This window comes from Lepidochelys olivacea (assembly GCF_965140295.1).
Source record: "Lepidochelys olivacea isolate rLepOli2 genome assembly, chromosome: 4".
In the NCBI taxonomy this organism is placed as follows: Eukaryota; Metazoa; Chordata; order Testudines; family Cheloniidae; genus Lepidochelys; species Lepidochelys olivacea.
In genome coordinates this window covers 66,752,428-66,775,016 of record NC_140414.1, presented here as the reverse complement: position 1 = coordinate 66,775,016, position 22,589 = coordinate 66,752,428, and the positions used below count along the sequence as shown (strand labels likewise).

At 45.1% G+C, this 22,589-nt stretch overlaps 2 protein-coding genes across 2 annotated transcripts in view; both read left to right on the top strand.

Moving 5' to 3' along the window:
* Positions 1–4,777: 4,777 nt before the first annotated feature.
* DCHS2 (dachsous cadherin-related 2) overlaps positions 4,778–22,589 on the top strand; it is a 235,147-nt gene continuing 217,335 nt past the window's right edge. Inside the window, exon 1 of the mRNA XM_084625372.1 lies at positions 4,778–6,731. Coding sequence (XP_084481498.1) covers positions 4,875–6,731 — 1,857 coding nt within the window. The 5' untranslated portion in view covers positions 4,778–4,874. The remainder of the gene's footprint in view (positions 6,732–22,589) is intronic.
* On the top strand, positions 12,307–15,903 carry LOC311519125 (uncharacterized protein). The gene is made up of 2 exons (XM_084625373.1): positions 12,307–13,845; positions 15,032–15,903. The coding sequence occupies exons 1-2, from the start codon at positions 12,320–12,322 to the stop codon at positions 15,102–15,104; spliced, it is 1,599 nt and encodes a 532-aa protein (XP_084481499.1). The 5' UTR covers positions 12,307–12,319; the 3' UTR covers positions 15,105–15,903.

Genomic DNA, 22,589 nt, shown 5'->3' with positions numbered 1-22,589 from the left:
ATTCTTACAATGAAATCCCCATGGATTAGGGAGGACCAAACATCAGCTTCAGAAATAAATGAGTTGTGCAAAGCAATTTGCGAACAACAGAGATGAATGATGGCTACCAGCAGAACCATTACAGTTAGGTTTTATTGTATCCCTAACTCAGTTTGGAAAGTAAGCTACTAATAACATAGTAACTGTAACAACTTTTATTGGTTGCCACAACATCTTTGTGGGTCCTATAAGAGACCTATAAGTAACCAAACAGCTGAGGATCTACATATCTGAGGCATCCTCCATTCATCACACCTACCAGGCTGAATTTCCATAGTGACTATGGCCACAAGGGAAAAGCAGGTTAGGCAGGGAATAACACTTTGTTGTGTATGTATTAAAGATCCCCCATACCTCAGTGATGAAAATACTAAAGTCAAAACTTTCAAAACCTATTAAGAATGCCTTGCATCTATTGTAACAGTGGTCTCCAAACTACTTGTGTCATACTAATCTAGGAAGTGAGGCTGATATAATACTCCTTTGCTGCCACTATGGCACTTCTTCACTGCAAAAAACATGTGTTCTTATCTCTATTAACTAATTTAGCTAAATCAGATTAAAATAGCAGTGACAGCAACTCTGCTTCTAACTTAAGTTAGTAGCTCGAGTTTAAGCCTTTATAGGAGTCTCGGGTTGAACTTGAGTTGCTAACCCAATTGAAATGCCATGTTGCTATGTCTTCATTGATATTTTAATGCAGGAGCTAAGAACACACACTTTTTTTTACAGTGAAAACATACCTGTGTCTTTAATCTGTGCTATTCCTGTTCTTCATGTAGTTCTTGTCACTCTACAGTGAGTAATCAAAAGAGGTGGTTAAATATAGCATGTAAGTTTGCTTAAGATTTTACTTGTGGTATGGAGGAGAAAAAGATGTGGAAAAAAGACATGGATATGGAAAAAAGCAGAGAAGGAGTAAGAAAAACTGAGAGGGGATGGAAAGCACCAGAGAAGAAGAGGTGGAGGAAGGCAAGGATGAGGGAATGGGGACTGCCAAAGGCAGGGGAGAAGAACTCCAGGGGGGAACACACACACAGCATGTAGATGGAACATTTCTACTGTAATTAGGATGCAATAATTATGGAAACAATGCGGCAACAGAAAAATTTACTAGTTTACTGGATACAAATAGTGAGGAAACACCCAGCTCCCTGCAAACTCCATGGACACTCATGCATGCATCAATACTGACAGATCCACAGAAGTTGGGGAGAAATTAGATAGAGCTTAATGGATCCAGATATAATCCAGCCAAACATACTCATTCAATGTGTTTCCTCACCAAATTGCTGGGCATTCAGGAATTTCCACACTGATTATATCTGAATACAGACTATTCCCATTTAGGCAGTGACTTGTGCTTGAAAACAGCAGGTTTTGTTTAGTTCCTCAATAACTGCCTTGCTTGAACATGATTCATATGTTTCCTTAGTAACTGCATGGACTGAATAGGACATGGCTTTTTTCCCCTGAATGTGCTGTGATTCAATAGGATCCAGGCATTTTCGTACTGAACATCTGTGACTTGGGAAGGATCCATGTGTTTTCTCAATGAATATTAGTGGAACTGGCAAGGCTCTGAATGTTTCCTTCTTGCTTCCATGCCTGGAATTATATATATAATCAATGCGTTTTGCTTCATCCAGCAAGATGAATAGATCTAGCTTTTACTCTGCCCCACCTTCTCTCTACAAATGACAGCAAGCCATGTTACAAAAATATGGAATAAAGGTAGGAGTAAATTCTCAAATATTCTATTCTTCCCCCATTAGTTAATTTCCCCCTCCTATATCTATCTATCTAATTTATTGATAGTACACAGAGAGAGAGAAAGAAATGTCAGAAATGAAATACCTACCACATCTGGATATGTGGAACTGTAACAACACTGGGGAAAAAATACTTCTCCCCTGAAGCTGCTATTTTAAATGACGTTATAGCAGCACTAGCCATTCTAAAGAGTATTGCCATCCCAGGAGTGGTGCTTAGGAAAGGGGTAAAATATTTGTAGTTCTTACCATGCTTGAAAAAGAGGCAAGTAGCAAAGAAGCCATTCTCCTAAGGGCCTAGCAAACACAAAAACTGTATTCTTTCATACCACCTGACCTATCTATAATATGTGCTCCTGCCACCTTCTTTTACTCACCCTGTTCTTGTTTATCCATGCCAAATTTGCCTTTTCTGAATGCCAGAAATGGTGAGATTCAGTACAAAGAAGGACTAGTAAGAAGAGCAAGACACCTGGAAATGTTGAAATATTGTCCTTAGCTTTCACAGAATGATAGATGCCACAGTTCTTAGCATAGATAGGGTGCTGTATGCTCTCAGTGTCACCATAGAAACATTAACAAATTAATCCTCATGAGATGCCCAGTTAGGTAGACACATGAAAAATGGGGAAACAGACAAAAGGTGAAATTCTGGCCCCACTGAAATCAAGGGAAGTTTTGCCAGTGACTTGAATAGAGCCAAGGTTCCACCCAGAGAGAGTTTAGAGCACTTGCTCAAATTTATTAGATATAGGATTAGAATTCAGGAGTTCCTGGCTACTAAACCTATGCTTAGTCTAGACCTCACAGCTATAAAATCCCAAGTCCCACAGTGTTTCAGAATAAACCACCTCTCCAACATCTGAAAAAAGATGCAGAACTTTCTGGGGACTAATGTGATTCATTTTAACCAGGAAAATGAGAAACTATTTTAGCAATAATCAATTTTGACAATTATTTTGTGACATTAAAACCAGAATAGCTACTGCCAAGAGCAGCAGGGTTTTAGAAGTTGTGGCAAAAGATAATGTGACAGAAAAAAAAAAAAAGGCTATACTGGATATTAAGTTTCACTTAACTTCGAAGTTATTTCTGGTAAATGCTTCCCTGCCGTGCTTTTCACTATTTACTGAGCTAATAATGGTGGGATAAAGAGCTAGCATTCACTTTATGGAAAATTTGGACCAGAATAATAAAGAGAACAAAAACTCACTGAATGTAATAAAACTGTTTATTCTTGCAGATTTTTGCATAATTTAAATTCTCTCTTCTGATGAAGCATATTTCTGCATCTAAAAGTAGTAGTGTGCTTTATTCACTGCTTTCATTTAAAAGCTGTTCCTCCAGCACCCACCGAAAATCAATCTTTATAAAAGCCATCTCCAGGTTCAAGTTTGTTTTAGATCATTGAAGCATGACAAAATATTACACAATTTAGCAATACACAATAGCAGGGCTGATCACTGCAGGATTCACCAAAATGTAGTGATTTATTTGTATGAGTAGAAAGCCGAGGAAATATATCATCCTTCTAAGGTGCCTAGCCCCTGGGCTCTTAAGGTGTCACCATAACCGCCTACCTCGGGAATATATTTTCTCCTCATGTGGTTTGCACTGTTTTTGTGGTAAATACATTATTACACCACATTTATCTCAGACCTTTGTGTGGCTTCCCCTTCTAGGAATTTAATAAATAAATTAGTGCAATATTGTTTACATGAATCACTGAAAAGAAGGCTGAGATCCTAACTACAGGGACTATACCTGCAATTTTATCCAGCTAATGGCTTTGTACAATTATTTAATAAAATTTGTGAAGTGCTTTGGGTTTCACTTGGCTGAAAGGCTCTATAAAAATGCTAGCTCATTATCAATCTGCACAGTCTGGAGTGTTACAATCTGTGAGCAAACTTCATTGCATTGAAATCATTAAGGCAGGAGACAGGAACTTCTCCCAGATTGTCAATTTTCTGTATTTTAAGAACCTCCAGTCTATCTTTCCCCCTAAATCATCATTTTCAAATGCAGGCACTGTTGTGACTTCGATGAAAATGAGAGCCCAAAGTCAACCCCTTCCGCCTGTGTCCTGGCCTGGCGGCTCTGCAAGAAGCTTGTTTTCCATCACTTTATTTAAATAGTTGCACAGACAGAATTAATGTGGTTTCACATCCCTGTGTGTACTTGCTCATTTTATCCCCACAAGCTAAGCAGTTCTTGTTTTGGCACAGATTGTCCCTCTATCCAATTGCATTGTCAGTGATTATTTCTGTGTCTGATCTATAAGGTTATTCAAGATAAACGTGCATAAAACCGTATTTCTCCCTCCGATTCCAAATCACTACTTTGCATGGATCACTTGATCGAGGGCCTGCATGTCTCTTCTAACGCTAGATTCAGGTTAGCAGGATCACGCTGTTGTGCTGTCCTTCCCAGAATCTCGCCTCCCAGCCAGAGAGGAAAGAAGGGGACAACTCCCTGCTGCAGTGCTTGCTCCAGCTATCCATAGGAGCGGAGTCTGCCCTTGTCTGAGAGCCGAGTCACATGGGAGGGGGTGTGTTTGCAGCTCTGCTACTCCTGAGACGTTATGGGTAGCAGGCGTCTCAACTGCAGCAGCAGCAAGGAAGCTGTCCCCTCCCGCCTCTCTCTCACACACTTGTTATTCCCCGCACCAACTTTGGCAGGTGTGTGTGCGTGCGTGTGGCTTAGAGGATTTCCTATTGCTCTGGCAACAGGAATAATGCACCTGACTCCGGCGGGGGGAAAGCGGAGCGAGGCGCGGATGCGAAAGAAATAAAGGAGGCGAGCGAGAAGAGGAGGCATCCGGCAGCAGCAGCTCTCGTGGAGGAGCGCACAGGCTGTGGCGGTGCGTGCGCGGCGAGGGGCCCCTGGCTGAGCCGTACGACTGCAAACAAACCGCTCCCGATGCTGAATTGGAAGCGATCCCCGTGTCATTGCACTGGGCTGTGAGGAGGTGGCTGAGGAGCACCCGGCGCTCGGATCCTCCCGCTGCGGGGAGACCCGGACCAGGGGCGCTCGCGTCTGAAACGGGGGGGAGCAGCGGAGATGGGGCAGCGGCCGCTGCCCCCGAGGGCGAGCAGCAGGTGCCAGAGGCAGCGGGAGCGGCCGCTCCCCCGGGGGAGCAGGAGACGCGGGGGCCCAGGGGCGCCTGGGGCCGGGCTGCTGGCGCTGCTCGCGCCCCTGTGGCTGTGCGCGGCGCGGGGCTGCTCGGCCCAGCTGTACAACCTGAGCCTGGCGGTGGATGAGGGGCTCCCGGCGGACACGCTGGTCGGGGACATCCGGGCCGGGCTGCCCCCGGGCGACGGGCAGCCCGGCGGCTTCTTCCTGTCGGAGGGGAGCGGCGAGTCGGCGCTGCTGGCGGATTTCCACGTGCAGCCGGACACCGGCATCATCCGCACGGCGCGGCGGCTGGACCGGGAGCGGCGGGCGCGCTACAGCTTCGTGGCGGCCACGCTGCGCGGGGAGATGGTGCAGGTGGAGATCGCGGTCACCGACGTGAACGACCATCCGCCCCGCTTCCCGCGGGACTCGCTGCGGCTCAACGTCTCCGAGCTGAGCCCGCCCGGCACCGCCTTCCGCCTCCCGGGCGCCCGGGACCCCGACGCCGGCAGCTTCGGCACCCAGGGCTACACGCTGCTGGCCGAAGGGCAGGAGGCGGCGGCGGCGCCGCTCTTCCAGCTGCGCTACGGCTCCCCCCCGGAGCCGCTGGACCTGGTGCTGCTGCGGCGGCTGGACCGGGAGCGGGCGGACTCGCACCGGCTGGTGATCGAGGCCTGGGACGGGGGCAGCCCGCGGCTGAGCGGCCGCCTGCGGGTGGAGATCCGGGTGCTGGACGAGAACGACAACGCGCCCGCCTTCAGCCAGCGCGAGTACCGGGCCCGCGTGCGGGAGGACGCGGCGCCGGGCACCGCCGTCTGCCGCCTGCGGGCCACCGACCCGGACCTGGGCGCCAACGGCCAGGTGCGCTACCTCATCAACCGCCGCCAGAGCGACCCCGCCGCCTACTTCGCCGTGGAGGAGCGGACCGGGCTGCTGCGCGTCAACCGCCCGCTGGACCGCGAGGCCCGCGCCCTGCACCGCGTCATCGTGCAGGCGCGCGACGGCGGCGCCGAGCCCGAGGTGGGCAGCGCGCTGGTCTCCATCGCCGTGCTGGACGTGAACGACAACAGCCCGGCCATCCACGTGCTCTACCTGACCGAGGGCGGCGGCGCCCGGCTCTCCGAGGCCGCGCGGCCGGGGGACTACGTGGCCCGCGTCTCCGTCTCCGACCCCGACGAGGCCGGGGACGAGATCGGCCTCACCCTGCAGGGCGGGGACGGCACCTTCGCCCTGCGGCCCGGCGGCGCCGCCGGCCTCTATTTCCTCTGCGTGGAGGGGCCCCTGGACCGCGAGAGGCGGGACCTGTACGAGCTGCGCCTGGCGGCCACCGACGCCGGCTCCCCGCCGCTCTCCGCCCGCGAGACGCTGCTGCTCCGCATCGCCGACATCAACGACCAGCCGCCCGCCTTCCCGCAGCCCCGCTACCGCGCCGCCGTCTCCGAGGCCGCCTCCCCCGGCACCACCGTGCTGCGGCTCAGCGCCTCGGACGCCGACGAGCCCGGCTCCCCCAACGCCCAGGTGCGCTACGCCCTGGAGGCGGCGGCGGGCGCCGCGGGCCCCGAGCTCTTCCACATCGACCCGCTGAGCGGCGTGATCAGCACCCGGCGCGGCCTGGACCGCGAGCGGGAGGCGGCGCTGGAGCTGCGGGTGGTGGCGCGGGACCTGGGGGAGCCGCCGCTCTCCGCCTCCTGCCTGGTGAGCGTCCTGGTGGAGGACGCCAACGACAACGAGCCCGTCTTCGAGCAGCAGGTCTACAACGCCAGCCTGGCCGAGCACGCGGGGCCCGGGCACTGCCTGCTGCAGGTAACCGGGCTGGGGGGCGGGGGCAGCGGCCCGCCAGGGCAGCCCTGCTGGGGCCGGCGCAGGTGGGGAGTCTCGGGGCAGCTTAAGTATCTTCTCCGGAGACACCTGGGTTCGTTGGTACTGGCTGTGCTCAGGGGCCTGTAGCAGCCCTCTCCCTATGTAGGGACAGGGAGCATCCCTGTGGGGGGAGGCATGGGGGCAGCAAGCCGCCTTGGCAGGGTCTGCATCGGGCTCACACTATGGCTGATGTAGAAAACCGCACCTGTTGTGTCCCCTAGGCACGGTTGCCAGAGAGTATTTGCATGCATCTGATGAAGTGGGCTTTAGCCCATGGAAGCTTATGCTTAAATAAATTTGTTCGTCTCTAAGGTGCCACAAGTACTCCTTGAACTCCTATACTGTCAGCTTAACTGTTGTCACGCCCAAATCGCAACATCCCCCTCCACGGGCTTCTGGTTTCAAAACATTGCACACACACTGATTGTAAGGCATAACAGTTTTCTTCCCGCTTTTCTCATTAATTCGTTGTAAGAAGGAAGCCAAAGAAATAGTTTCCTTTTTGCAAACACTGTCACATTTTAAAAACTGGTAGGTTATGTTGGTGACTTGGGGTAAACCAAGGAAATTCACACACAAAATCCTTCCTTCCTGGGCCTCTCTGGAAAACTCCTATAGATTAGGATGCAGAAAACATAGAAAAGGGGCATCTTCAGCATGATACACCCCTTTTGCCAAGTACCATTGAAGATATGCTGTAGAGTTGGGAAGGTATGCCTCGCCATGTGTTTCTGGAGTGTCCGTTATCCTCAACCATGCATGGATTCCATAGCAGAATTAACCCTGACAGTCAATATTAACTTCACTATGCGTCTGCTTTTTCTTTCATGAAAAGGGATTTCTGGAGGAATGGACTAGCTGCAGAGATCCAAGGCAGCACAATTCTATTGACGTTGGTCTTCTGTGGAGCCAAAGAAAGGCACAAGGATCTCTTGAGGTTGTACAGGAGGCTCTGGGTTTTGCCATGTGGGCAGAATCCTGTAACCATTCCATGTGAGTGAGGCAAACTTTGGTCCTCAGAAGAACAATAGTTTTTTGTGCTCCTTGTGGTTTCTCTGGGGGAAAAGTCTTTCTGGTCCCAGACTGTTTTTCTAAACATTCCACAGACCCGGGGAATACATATTGTTCTTTCTCTTCCATAGTATCCTCCAGGCTTTGCATTACCATTTGCTATATATGGTATCATAGAACAGAATTATTTTTTGACAGAGTCATGGCTTCAAGATGTTTGCGTAGTTGTGGTTCTGTTGGTACAAGATGAACAAACTGAAAATGGGGGAATGAGCTATTTTTGCACCAATCTTAAGTGTTTATTTTGTACAGTATGCAGACACTTCATACTGGTTGCTTTAGAAATTAAAATTATCATCGTATTATTAGTTGCCCTCCTCAGGATTGACTGCTTGGGTGGTCTTGGTGAGCTAGTTTTATGGAGGATGGTGTAACATAGAGTTGGCTAGCTTTTCAACACGAATGCAGTAAAATACGTTCCAACATTAAGGCCTGAACCTGCAAACACTTATACAGGTGAATAACTCCTCTCATGGTTTCAGTAGGGCTGCTCACATGAGTAAAATAACTCATATCTGTAAGTATCTATAGGATCTAGCCCATTGGATGCAACTAAAAAACAAACAACAAACAATCAAATTCTCAAAAAATACAGAATAAACTGCTGATAGTGATCTTGACCCTAACTGGAGCCATAGCAGGTAAAGAAAACAGGAAGGAAAGCTCACAGTAAGTATACTTTCCTTGGCTTCATGTGTTGCAACCAGGGTTTATTCACACCATATTTCTGCTAGTGGAATCCTTTTGCTCCAAAGCCTTGTGGGGTTTTTCCTAGTGTTTGGTCTCTTTACCATGGAGATGTGCTTCCAATTAAATCCTAGTTGTAGCATATGGATCACATGAGTGATAGATTTTCCCATGTGTGCTTTCTGTCAGCAAAGTGATGAAGTATTTTGTATCTGATCTTTATAGCTTTAATTGTATTCATTTTAATATGAACTACAACCTTTGCAAAAAATTAAAGGAATGTATTATTTGTCTTCAGTAGTGGCCACAGTGTGGTAAGCACTGCAATTAGTGCATTTTGTTTTATAGATGGTGAATGCTCTGAATAGCAAGGGCAATTGGTTGGCATTCAACACAAAACTGACTTGACTTATCCTCTGGTGCTCTTCATTTCAGCTCCTCCATAGTTATGCTATCTGGCTTCTGCTCTGGTTTGGTGCCACCAAATACATCATTTTACAACATCACCTACACCATTTTGAGCCTCCATTCAATGATAAGCACTTGCCCCAATAGAGCTTAGCTAAATGGTGTATTTATTGCATTGGGTTTTGTGAAGTGTTCTTAAAAAGATTTAATTTGTATCTCTTGGCATGTAAAAACTCTTTGACACTAGGGCTAGATAATAAACACAGAGTCCCTATGAGCTGGTTCTAATGGTAGTTATTACTGAATGATGGATTCTGAAGCTTTGCTGCAGGAAAGGAGCCAGACAGGATGACATGAGGGAACTGAAATGAAGGAAAAAGGAATAGTTAGCTTTGCAATATGATCATGAAAGTTTACTTGCCAATGAACAAGGTCAGTTCACTGACCTATTACCATGATGATTAATGCTATTTTTTTTTTTTAAAAAAGATGTTTTACTTTCCCGTCAAACAACTACTCCTCTACAAGTGTGGTTGAGTAGAATTTTGCAAAGCTGTTGTTTTCAAAATATCCACATCACAATTGGTATTTGGGAGTCTTGGCTTATAAAATTAGCATTTAAAATGCAGTTTGTGTTTTAAACGGTTAGCTCATTTTAGCATTCAAGTGTGCTGCAATAAGCTCTTTATTGAAGATGGTAACCTTTAAAACCAAAAACTTCTTCCACTCAAACTCCCTCCTGGTTACAGGTCACATGAGATGTTTCCTGCTGGCTTCATGCTTTGGGAAGCAAATAGAAAAGCTGGCAAAACCATTTGAGGGGTTTATCTGCTGCTAGTCAGATACTTCAGCCTCATTAGGGTTGCCAAGTGGTAGCAATAGCGAGGAGGATTGCAGCCAGCAGTCCATGGTGCTGAAGGAAAGTTGTTTTTTAAATTGATGTGGCCTCAATCTACAGTAGGAACTGATTATTCCTGACATGTATTTAGTCATGTATATATTACCATCCTCAAGGAGGTGCGGAGACTAAAAGAAATGTAATATACATACTTATTTTTTTTAAAAAGGTTTAAATGTACTAGTGGAGAATGAGGGTTTTCCAGCGGGTCATTCAAACGTCAAATGTACCGTATATGTTGACTGTCACTGCACTGTTGTAACTATGAGTAGAGCTTGAAAAAATTGCCATGTGCCTATCATAGGCATAGGACTAAATCTATTAGCCAGAGGTACACACAAAAGATAAGGTGGGGCCCAACAGCAAGGTTCCGCGGGAATGCTGCAGTTAAGTCCAGACATTTCCAGCTGCTAGGAATGAGGAGGGTGCTGGGATTTTCACATGGGTGTTGACCCTGGATTCTAGTTGAGGGCTAAATTTTTCTCATCACTTTGCCTATGTCTAATCCAGTGTTTCCCAAACTTGGGACGTCGTTTGTTCAGGGAAAGCCTCTGACGGGCCGGGCCCGTTTGTTTACCTGCCGTGTCCGCATGTTCGTCCGATTGTGGGCTCCCACTGGCTGTGGTTTGCTGTGCCTGGCCAATGGGGGCCACGGGAAGTGGCGTGGGCCGAGCGACGTACTGGCTGCCGTTTTCTGCAGCCCCCATTGACCGGGCACAGCAAACTGAGGACAGTGGGAGCCGCGATTGGCCGAACATGCGGACACAGCAAGTAAACAAACCGGCCTGGCCCGCCAGGGGCTTTCCCTGAACAAGCAGCGTCCCAAGTTTGTGAAACACTGGTCTAATCAATTGTGAAGCTTCAAGCTAATGGCTTGGACAATTGACTGTGTGAAAAAGCTTTTTTATGCTCTCTTTCCCACCCTCCAGAGCCTCCTGGCTGTCTTAAGGACGATGGGGCTGTTTTGTAGTAACTGCTCTCCCAGAGATTTCCAGCTGCAATTAATAGTGGGGAGCGGAAAAGTCTCTATTTTTCCACCCCTCTCCTAGCCATTTTCTTGGGGCCTATAAGCCCAATATCTGACTTGTTACTGCTCATAACTTTACCAAGAACCTGCATGAAACTGACATCATTATTGATTGTGTCATTGCTGCTGAATAGAACCTTGATAAGTGAAGAATTTTGTTAATTTCACTTTGCTGCTGCTTGGCCAACTTATTAGCAGCAGAAATGGACTGAAGCTATCTGCATAATAAGGAATGCAGCTCTGCATTGTTTTACCTTTGGTTCACAACTGTAGGACCTAAAAACCATTTTTAAATAAAAATTTAAATTCTGCAGAAATGAATGGTTTAATCCCCTTTGCTCATCAGGGAAGTCTTCCCGCTCTGCGGTGATTAGATTTTTCAACCCAGATGGGTAAAATATAGAAACCTCTTACTTTCTCCCCACTAAACTGATGACTGTAACAAAGAGCTATGTTCTAGGTCTTGCCAGTAGTTGCTCTACTCTACTACCCTGCTATAAATCTAGTCAGTCAGTAAATGCTGGTCATTTTTTTTCATCTGTATTCCAAATGACAAGATGTGGTCAAGAATTTTTGCCTGACAAGAAATTTTACTCCTGTTTTGATTGCTGTTTGGGTTTCCTTCATTTCAATTTTTTTCCTGTTCGAAATGATGTCTCAGAGACTAGTTGTGTGGCTGGTACTGGATCACTCTGCACCTAAATCTGCATTTGATTAATTTCACTTGCTTTACAAATATCCATAGCTTGAATGAACCTGCCCCTCTCATCTAGAAACAACGTAGGCTTTCAGTGCTCCAGTGCCTACCACCATGGGAAAATGCCATTAACTGTGCTTTAAGTGCAATCTCAGCAGCAATGAGAAAAATTTAAAACTTTGTTTATACTGATTCATTTTATTCAGGCAGATTTTCTTGCAAATCCAGCTAATTTAGTAGAAACAGTTACTCCATCTCTTGGTTAGTTATGGCTTCTGACACAATGTGGTGGTGTTCAGCAAGCACTCAGGTAGGTTAGAGAGATGCAAGTCAGCTATTAACTGCATAAACACAAAGATCAATCTGATCTGTCCTTACAATATCCCTGCTGCTCAGTGAGAGACAAAGTATTTTCTGGAAAATAAACTGAATTTATATGCAGCAGCTGATATAAGTTATTAATTCAAAAAAGCTGACAGCATAATGACTGCATCACTGAGAAAACAACTAGGTTGAAATAATTTAGAATCACCACCTGAAATCTAAACAAACAGGAAAAATCCTTAAAAGAGTGTGTGGGGGGAGGGGAGGGGGAACAAAACAGAAATGAATGGGTTATTGGATGTTGTGAAGTAGAGGGGAAAAGTATGCATTGAAATGCACAGAGTAAATTTGTTAGTGTCATAAATATAAAGGGAAGGGTAAGGGCCTGCCTTGGGTACAACATCTCTACTGACCAATACATGGTAGAGCTGAGGCCGCAGCTCAGTGGACCCTTAGCTGAGGTGGCAGCTGAAATGCCTAAAGAACACATGAACAAGTATGAACTGTTTAAATCCAAGGCGAGAGTCAGAATGGGGATAACACCCGAGCAGTCTCGTCGGAGGTTCAGAGCCCTAAGGTGGAAACCAGACATGTCATTTACCCGACATGCCTACCACATTGTAAAACATTGGGATGCCTGGATATCAGGAGCAAGTGTTGAATCTCCAGTAAATTTGCCCTTCCTAATGCAAATGGAACAATTCTTAGAGGGTGTTCCTGAGGAAATAGAAAGATACATCCTAGATGGGAAACCCAAAACTGTAATTGAGGCAGGAGAGATTGGGGCCAGATGGGTGGAGGTGGCAGAGAAGAAGAAAACTGGTCGCAGTTGGAGCGGAGACCAGAAGGGACCACCCCAGACCACACCCTATTACCGGGGGCCGCCCAAAGCCCCACCTACCTCTCAAAGAACCCTCCAGACCCCTTATCGTCCCACCACCCCGTTCTCCAGCAACCCTCCTCGCCCCAGTGACCCGTCAGCTGGACGATGTTTTAAGTGTAACGAGCTGGGGCATGTAAAGGCCAACTGCCCCAAGAACCCCAACAGATTACAGTTCATTGCACCGGAATCACACCAGAGGTCCACAGGCCCAGATACCTCCCAGATACCCTTGGAGCGGAGGGAAACTGTGAGTGTGGGTGGGAAGAAGGTCACCGCGTGGAGGGACACCGGAGCACAAGTGTCAGCTATCCATGCTTCCTTAGTGGACCCCAATTTAATCAACCCAGAGATCCAAGTGACGATTCAACCCTTCAAGTCCAACTCTTTCAATTTGCCTACAGCCAAGTTGCCTGTCCAGTACAAGGGCTGGTCAGGAATGTGGACTTTTGCAGTCTATGATGATTATCCCATCCCCATGCTGTTGGGGGAAGACTTGGCCAATCATGTGAAGCAGGCCAAGAGGGTGGGAATGGTCACCCGCAACCAGGCTAAACAAGCCGTGAGGCCTAGCTCTGTTCCGGAAACTTCTATCAGGACCCAGTCAGAGGTGATGGACCTGGACCCCAGGCCAATGTCTGCAACAGCAGTAGTGGATCCAGTCCCAGAGACCCAGACGGAACCAGTCCCAGAACCGGAACCAGCCAAACAACCAACACCAGACCCCGTGTCAGCACTGAATCCAGTACTTGCAACCTCAACACCAGAGGGCCCCACCGAACCTGAACTGGCAGCAGCCGATAACCCTACACAAGAGGCTCAGCCGGAGCCTGAATCCCAACATAGTACACCAGCGGAGAGCGGTTCACAGTCAACAGAAACAGCTCCATCCCCTATATCGCTTCCAGAGGGACCAAGCCTAGGTCCACAATCCCATGAGGAACTGATGTCTCCAGCATCAAGGGAACAGTTCCAGACCGAACAAGAAGCAGATGAAAGCCTCCAGAGAGCTTGGACGGCGGCACGGAGCAACCCACCGCCTCTCAGCTCTTCTAATCGATCCAGGTTTGTTGTAGAAAGAGGACTTTTATACAAGGAAACTCTTTCTGGGGGACACCAGGAAGACTGGCATCCTCAGAGACAGTTGGTAGTTCCAACTAAATACCGGGCCAAGCTCTTGAGCTTAGCCCATGATCACCCTAGTGGCCATGCTGGGGTGAACAGGACCAAAGACCGTTTGGGGGGGTCATTCCACTGGGAGGGAATGGGCAAGGATGTTTCTACCTATGTCCAGTCTTGTGAGGTGTGCCAAAGAGTGGGAAAACCCCAAGACCAGGTCAAAGCTCCTCTCCAGCCACTCCCCATCATTGAAGTTCCATTTCAGCGAGTAGCTGTGGATATTCTGAGTCCTTTTCCAAAAAAGACACCCAGAGGAAAGCAGTACATACTGACTTTCATGGATTTTGCCACCCGATGGCCGGAAGCAGTAGCTCTAAGCAACACCAGGGCTAAAAGTGTGTGCCAGGCACTAGCAGACATTTTTGCCAGGGTAGGTTGGCCCTCCGACATCCTCACAGATGCAGGGACTAATTTCCTGGCAGGAACTATGAAAAACCTTTGGGAAGCTCATGGGGTAAATCACTTGGTTGCCACTCCTTACCATCATCAAACAAATGGCATGGTGGAGAAGTTTAATGGAACTTTGGGGGCCATGATAGGTAAATTCGTAAATGAGCACTCCAATGATTGGGACCTAGTATTGCAGCAGTTGCTCTTTGCCTACAGAGCTGTACCACGTCCCAGTTTAGGGTTTTCCCCATTTGAACTTGTATATGGCCGTGAGGTTAAGGGGCCATTGCAGTTGGTGAAGCAGCAATGGGAGGGATTTACACCTTCTCCAGGAACTAACATTCTGGACTTTGTAACCAACCTACAAAACACCCTCCGAACCTCTTTAGCCCTTGCTAGAGAAAACTTACAGGATGCTCAAAAAGAGCAAAAAGCCTGGTATGATAAACATGCCAGAGAGCGTTCCTTCAAAGTAGGAGACCAGGTCATGGTCTTAAAGGCACTCCAGGCCCATAAAATGGAAGCATCGTGGGAAGGGCCATTCATGGTCCAGGAGCGCCTGGGAGCTGTTAATTATCTCATAGCATTCCCCACCTCCAACCGAAAGCCTAAGGTGTATCATATTAATTCTCTAAAGCCCTTTTATTCCAGAGAATTAAAGGTTTGTCAGTTTACAGCCCAGGGAGGAGACGACGCTGAGTGGCCTGAAGGTGTCTACTACGAAGGGAAATGTGCTGGTGGTGTGGAAGAGGTGAACCTCTCCATGACCCTTGGGCGTATGCAGCGACAGCAGATCCAGGAGCTGTGCACTAGCTACGCGCCAACGTTCTCAGCCACCCCAGGACTGACTGAACGGGCATACCACTCCATTGACACAGGTAATGCTCACCCAATTAGGGTCCAACCTTACCGGGTGTCTCCTCAAGCTAAAACTGCTATAGAACGGGAGATCCAGGATATGTTACAGATGGGTGTAATCCGCCCCTCTGAAAGTGCATGGGCATCTCCAGTGGTTCTAGTTCCCAAACCAGATGGGGAAATACGTTTTTGCGTGGACTACCGTAAGCTAAATGCTGTAACTCGCCCAGACAACTATCCCATGCCACGCACAGATGAACTATTAGAGAAACTGGGAAGGGCCCAGTTCATCTCTACCTTGGACTTAACCAAGGGGTACTGGCAGGTACCGCTAGATGAATCTGCCAAGGAAAGGTCAGCCTTCATCACACATCTCGGGCTGTATGAATTTAATGTACTCCCTTTCGGGCTGCGAAATGCACCCGCCACTTTCCAAAGACTTGTAGATGGTCTCCTAGCGGGATTAGGAGAATATGCCGTCGCCTACCTTGACGATGTGGCCATATTTTCGGATTCCTGGGCAGACCACCTGGAACATCTACAAAAAGTCCTTGAGCGCATAAGGGAGGCAGGACTAACTGTTAAGGCTAAGAAGTGTCAAATAGGCCTAAACAGAGTGACTTACCTTGGACACCAGGTGGGTCAAGGAACTATCAGCCCCCTACAGGCCAAAGTGGATGCTATCCAAAAGTGGCCTGTCCCAAAGTCAAAGAAACAGGTTCAATCCTTCTTAGGCTTGGCTGGTTATTACAGACGATTTGTACCGCACTACAGCGAAATCGCTGCCCCACTGACAGACCTAACCAAAAAGAAACAGCCAAATGCTGTTCAATGGACCGGAAAGTGTCAGAAGACCTTTAACAAGCTTAAAGCGACACTCATGTCTGACCCTGTACTAAGGGCCCCAGACTTTGACAAACCGTTCCTAGTAACCACAGATGCATCCGAGCGTGGTGTGGGAGCAGTTTTAATGCAGAAAGGACCTGATCAAGAATTCCACCCTGTAGTGTTTCTCAGCAAAAAACTGTCTGAGAGGGAAAGCAACTGGTCAGTCACTGAAAAAGAATGTTATGCCATTGTCTACGCTCTGGAAAAGCTACGCCCATATGTTTGGGGACGGCGTTTCCACCTGCAAACCGACCATGCTGCACTAAAGTGGCTTCACACCGTCAAAGAAACTAACAAAAAACTTCTTCGGTGGAGTTTAGCTCTCCAAGATTTTGATTTCGACATCCAACACATCTCAGGAGCTTCTAACAAAGTGGCTAATGCACTCTCCCGTGAAAGTTTCCCAGAATCAACTGGTTAAAATCGTCCTTGAGATGTGGAAAATATTGTTAGTCCTTATGTACTTGGTAGTATATTTAGAGATGCATGTGTCTTATTAACTCTGTTTTCCTAGAGCTCCAGGAAGAAATCCCAGCCAGTGTTTCACCCTAGCTGAGATTTGGGGGGCATGTCATAAATATAAAGGGAAGGGTAAACCCCTTTGAAATCCCTCCTGGCCAGGGGAAGCTCCTCTCACCTGTAAAGGGTTAAGAAGCTAAAGGTAACCTCGCTGGCACCTGACCAAAATGACCAATGAGGAGACAAGATACTTTCAAAAGCTGGGAGGAGGGAGAGAAACAAAGGGTTTGTGCGTCTGTCTGTAGTCGTCTTGGCCGGGGACAGAACAGGAATGGAGTCTTAGAACTTTTAGTAAGTAATATAGCTAGGTATGTGTTAGATTATGATTTCTTTAAATGGCTGAGAAAAGAATTGTGCTGAATAGAATAACTATTTCTGTCGGTGTATCTTTTTTGTAACTTAAGGTTTTGCCTAGAGGGGTTCTCTATGTTTTTGAATCTAATTACCCTGTAAGATATATACCATCCTGATTTTACAGGGGGGATTTCTTTATTTCTATTTACTTCTATTTTTTATTAAAAGTCTTCTTGTAAAACACTGAATGCTTTTTCATTGTTCTCAGATCCAAGGGTTTGGGTTTGTGGTCACCTATGCAAATTGGTGAGGCTTTTTACCAAACCTTGTCCAGGAAGTGGGGTGCAAGGTTTTGGGAAGTATTTTGGGGGGAAGGACGCGTCCAAACAGCTCTTCCCCAGTAACCAGTATTAGTTTGGTGGTGGTAGCGGCCATTCCAAGGATAACGGGGGTAATATTTTGTACCTTGGGGAAGTTTTGACCTAAGCTGGTAAAGATAAGCTTAGGAGGTTTTTTCATGCAGGTCCCCACATCTGTACCCTAGAGTTCAGAGTGGGGGAGGAACCTTGACAGTTAGTTATAAATTTTGTGGGTTTTTTAAATTGTCATGCATATTACACGCAAGGCACTATGGGTTATAAGTACACTTATCTTAAACTCACTGTTTACTGGTGAGATGACGAAGCAGAAACAAAAGCAACAGACAACAAGATGAGCTCAGTAGGAGAGAAACTCTGTAAATGAAATTAGATAACACAAGCAAAAAGTGTTATATTAAAAACAAACAAGCAGGCAAAATACCAACCATCCCAAAACAGTGCTCCACTCAGCCTTGCCATCAATTGAGCCCTTAGTGCCTGGGTGAAAAGACCTGCATTTTCCCCCAAAACACTCTTCCGCTTGTGTGTCTCCAGCAGAGATTTTTATAGACCTTCCCTTTTCACATGAGTCCAGGGGGAGGAACTGAGAAGTTGGAATAAACTCTTTTTATGTACTGGAGACTAGGTAATGCCCCTGTACCTTCTCCTACTCGGCCTGACAAATATGTGGCCCACAACACAAGTGGTACCACTCCTCACCCAGCATGTGAAAATGAATTAGCATAGAAGTGTGCTGCTGCCAACCTCTTGGCATACAGTGAAGGAATAGAGCCAGATACTAGGAAATGATCCTGGCATTGGTATCTTCCAAGCTGCAAGGGCGTTATCTGTGGAACTGGTCAGTAATAGGTTGACTAAATGCTTTTGTCAAATGGCAATTGTTGATCTGAAACCAGGATGGATAAAAATCAATGATTTTAAAAAAATAAATAAATAAATTGGTTTTTAATGTAAATCGGATTTTTTTGATAAAATGCTTTTTTAAGATACATTATAGTTCAAAGATATCTCATCATGGAATAGGGATTATAAATTCTAATTCTATAGTATGAGACCATATATTCATGTAATGTTTAAGAAAAGTTTTGTAAATAAGTTCCAAAAGTTCATGGATTAGGGACCCAATCTTATGGGGTTCCAGGGGCTTCTGTATAGATTATTTAGGTTAATCTTTCTATCTACCCAATGGGACTCAGGGCTCAGTCTCGAAGATACCATCAGAGATTCTTAGTTTTGCAGTTCTCAAACTGTGGATTTGTGTCTCCAGAGGTAACATGCTTGTGTAGCAGCAAAAATGTTTTAAAATAAATAAATAAATAAACATAGAGAGGTGAGAAATAACAGACCTCAACCCTATTGTCCCTCTGAAAATTTGTGTACACAGAGTCAATCCCTTACTCTCTCTAAAAGTGCAGACTTTCAAAGAGGTCAGTGAATAGAACATTGTTGGGGGCGGAATAGATCTGGACAAAGAGAAGAAGTCTGGAGATAAAGGTGAGCAGGGAGGGACAGGCAGTAGAACTAAAAGTGACACTGTTTTGAGCAACATATTCCAGAAGTCTTGAGGTCTTTCTGAGTGTAGCCTTCATTGATTTGAGATCTACCATACCATTCCCTTACTAGAAGGGAAAACCTATAATGGCAGCAGGCCGTAAAAGAGACCCAGTTTGTGAATAAGAACCATTCAAGAAATATGTTTTCTTGTGATGCTTTAGAGAAAGTCACACCAGTGAACAAGTGGAAGGCACTTAAGTGGATTCAGAGACTGTTGAAGTGATAATCTCACTGTTAACAGCAGTAGCTTCTTCTGCCAATGTTGAAATAATATTTTCTTACTTTGGACTAATTCATTCCAAATTGAGAAATCGTTTGGGACCTGAAAAAGCAGGAAAGCTTGTTTTTCTTTTCCAGATTATGAACAAACAGGAAAATGAAGGTGAAGATGATTCAGTTAGCTGCAGAAGCCAGTATTTTAAGTTTCTCATGTTGACCTAGTTGACATTGATTTAATTTTTGTTATTATAAAAAAAATTTCATATAATTATTTTAGTTAAAAACAATTTTAACAAAAACAAACCTGATTTTAAAAAACTTAAATGTTTAACTAAATTCAAAAATTCACATGCTTGTTTTGTTAAAATGTTATATGTTTGCTGTTGAAGGAAAAAAATCCAGAATACATAATGTTGTTGTTTTAGTTAAATAAAACAATTCAAATGTCTGTCTGGTGATGTTCTCCTCCTAATACAGCATGGCAAGCAAATTCTCCAAATATTAATGATTAACCTGTTGAATTGGAGATAGTTCACCTCCCAATGACTTCATAATTATCTGCTTCAGTTACCTTTGGTAAATGAAATAACCAACAATCATTCATTTTCTGATACAGCTGTAAAACTAATCTGAAAAGTTTTCAAAATAAATCTCTTTAAAAATGTATAGTGTGTACCTTCTAAAAATGAAACCTACATCTATCTCTGAGTTGTGAAGAATATGTTTTATGGTTATAACAACCAACAAGAATGCACTTTTATGTAGAAATCCATGATTAAATCGAGTCTTCCTGACTAGTGATTTAAATCATGATTTAAATCAATTTGATTTAAATCAGATCCACCCTGCCTGAAACTGGGCTGAGTTTGACAAATTCCCCAACTTGTAAAAGATGCTGAGGGGAAAAATGTTTGAAAGTCAAAGTTTTCCAGTTCAAAATGACTTTTTGTTTCAACATTTAAATTAATTAGACTGAAAAAGATTTTTAAAAAGCTGAAATCCAAACAAAACATTTCAAAATTATTAAAACCAAATGGTCTGATTGACTGAAAACAAACAGCTCAGTGTGTGTATATTTTTGAAATTTTGAATTTTCATCTTGATTCAAGATAGCTCTCAGAGTTTGAAAAATTTTCCTATTTGTGGGCCAGAAAAACTGTTTCCTGTCCAGCTCGAAGGGTAAGGGTGATAAGGGTAAAGTGGGTCAGAGGTGGTAATAGCACAGCATCCATAGCTCTATTGCCTATTGCACCGGCCTCTTTTTCTATCATAATATATAATGGTGGAGGGAGCATGGGAGGGTGCACTTCCTGCACAGCATGAATCTCCACTCTGGCAATTCCTGTGTGTCAGTGCACAGGGGGAGGCTGGGGATGGGATGAAGCCAGAGGATCTGCCTCTATATAGTTCCTCACAATTCCCCTCCCCATGGGCCAAAGAGGCTCTCAGAGAAGAGCCTGCAGATCTCTGAGTGGTGGTGAGGATTCCTCCCTGTCTGTGCCCATATTTCACTCCAGCGCCAGCTTGGTTACTTAGGCTATGGGTTGCCCTGTAATGATTTGTGCTGAATAGATTTAGACTGAATGATACATGCTACAGAATCATACCATAAGCATTCAATGTTAACATAAATGGGTAATTTGCAAAGTATTCTACTACAGTTCTGTGAGCCTCAGTATTGTGGGTGTTGACAAACTAGCTCTCTTCTGAGCTGTTCTGCTGATCGTAATGTAGTGCATTGAGGAATGAGTGGAAGTCTTACCTTTAAATTTCCTTGCTAATGTAGGTTTAAATCAGTCTCTTAACTTTATTTTGAAGCTTTTTTGAATGCTTCTGAATGCTTTTCAATATTGTGAGGAACTGTACTGCTGCTTATGGAGTTTTAGTGTGGTATGTGTCAGAAAACAGTATTAACTGACATGCCACTATAGTCAAGGATCTGTCATTGTTTCTAGTCTTCGCTGACTGCGTGTGTGGGGAATATAACATTTGTCTCTTTCATACACAACAGGCTGAAACTTGACCTGTAAATTTTCATTTAATTAATTCTGTTTAAGTACTTTTCTGCATACCTGACACTAGGATTCATTTTCTGGTGCATTAAGAATATAATATATTTTGTATCCTAAAATGTACCTGGTAACTTCCTTTGATGCAAAACCTTTTCCTGATGGGATTTTGCAAAGCGAAATGTTTCAACCTGTAGCAAGGTTACTAAATCAAATCCTGACATAAATTTGTCATGGTAAGCTCTTCAAGGCAGAGACAGTGTTATATTTTATGTTCTATGAATGTTTACAGTGCTATATAAGTGTTTTAGTTGTAATATTAAAATGTATTATTTAAAAATGTGTTTTAGGATTAATAATTAATATTAGTAAGTGCTCTGAATATGTAAAGGTCCGTGTAAATGTTGTTTTTATTATTTATTGATGCAGTAACAGCAGTGGCTTTGAATGGTGTAGTAGTCAAAGAGTCAGGTTTGAAATACCTAGTTTTCTGGGGGTTGATAGGTTGAATTGACTTATCATCCTTCTGAAGTTGGTCACTATGCATTTTATTGTGTGCCACAATGTCTGGAATAGCTCATGACTCAAAGTGCTTATGTCAGGGTAGACACCCCAAAGTAACATTGTGTTCTATAATTAGATTTCACCAAGCCAGTGACAAATGTGAACTCTTGGATCACTATACCAGTCTTACCATAGAGTCATAGACAGTCCCCTTAGACACTCCAGTTTATCTTGCCACATAGACAACCTGGTTGCTTACACCAAAAACCAAATCACATTTAGGTTGCTTCCAGTTGCAAGAGGCCAGTCACATACCCCAGATCAATTGGTACTGTAGGTCTTACACCAAAGACAATACTGGTAGCCAATTTTGTGGTAAACTAACTAACTGTTTATTACCTGAGAAAAGGAAGTGAGAATTATTGAGAGGTTAAAGCTGGTAAAATATATGCATAGTGAGTCACAGTTTGTAATTGCAAATAGTGGCAGTGATGTAATAAACTGCCAGTGTTCCAAAAGTCTTTTTAGGGTACCCAGATTGTCTCTGGGGATCTCTGCTTTGCATCTGGTACACTTCCCTGTAAGAGTCCAAACAGTCCAGAGATCAAGGGTCTTTCCTTGAATCCATACTTATCACATCTTCTCATAGAAAACAAGCTGACATGGTGGCTAACCACAATGGCTTTTTCTTTGATGATGGAGAGTGAGGAATACATTTTGAGTCTTTAATCTCTGATCATCAGACACAATGACCACTTGCTTTGAAATTAGCACTTTTCTGTTAAAAGTTCTTCATTTGCATTCCACAAGGCTTCTTTGTCATTTGATGGGCTATTTAGTTACAAGGGTATACACAATATAAGTGTTTGCTACAATGTTATAATGGGATACAGATAGCTGAGAACAATGTAAGTAACATCTGACTCATTTTCATTAAGTTTAAACACCAAATACACTTCTATATTGAACAATCAGTTTGATCTATAATAAAATACAAGTGAATTGGCCTGGGGCT

Bases quoted from the DNA above. Each gene is read 5' to 3' on its own strand.
- LOC311519125 (XM_084625373.1), top strand. From the start codon at position 12,320: ATGGTAGAGCTGAGGCCGCAGCTCAGTGGACCCTTAGCTGAGGTGGCA. The intron at 13,846-15,031 runs GTTTGTTGTAGA...TTTACAGCCCAG, and splicing joins AGCTCTTCTAATCGATCCAG to GGAGGAGACGACGCTGAGTG.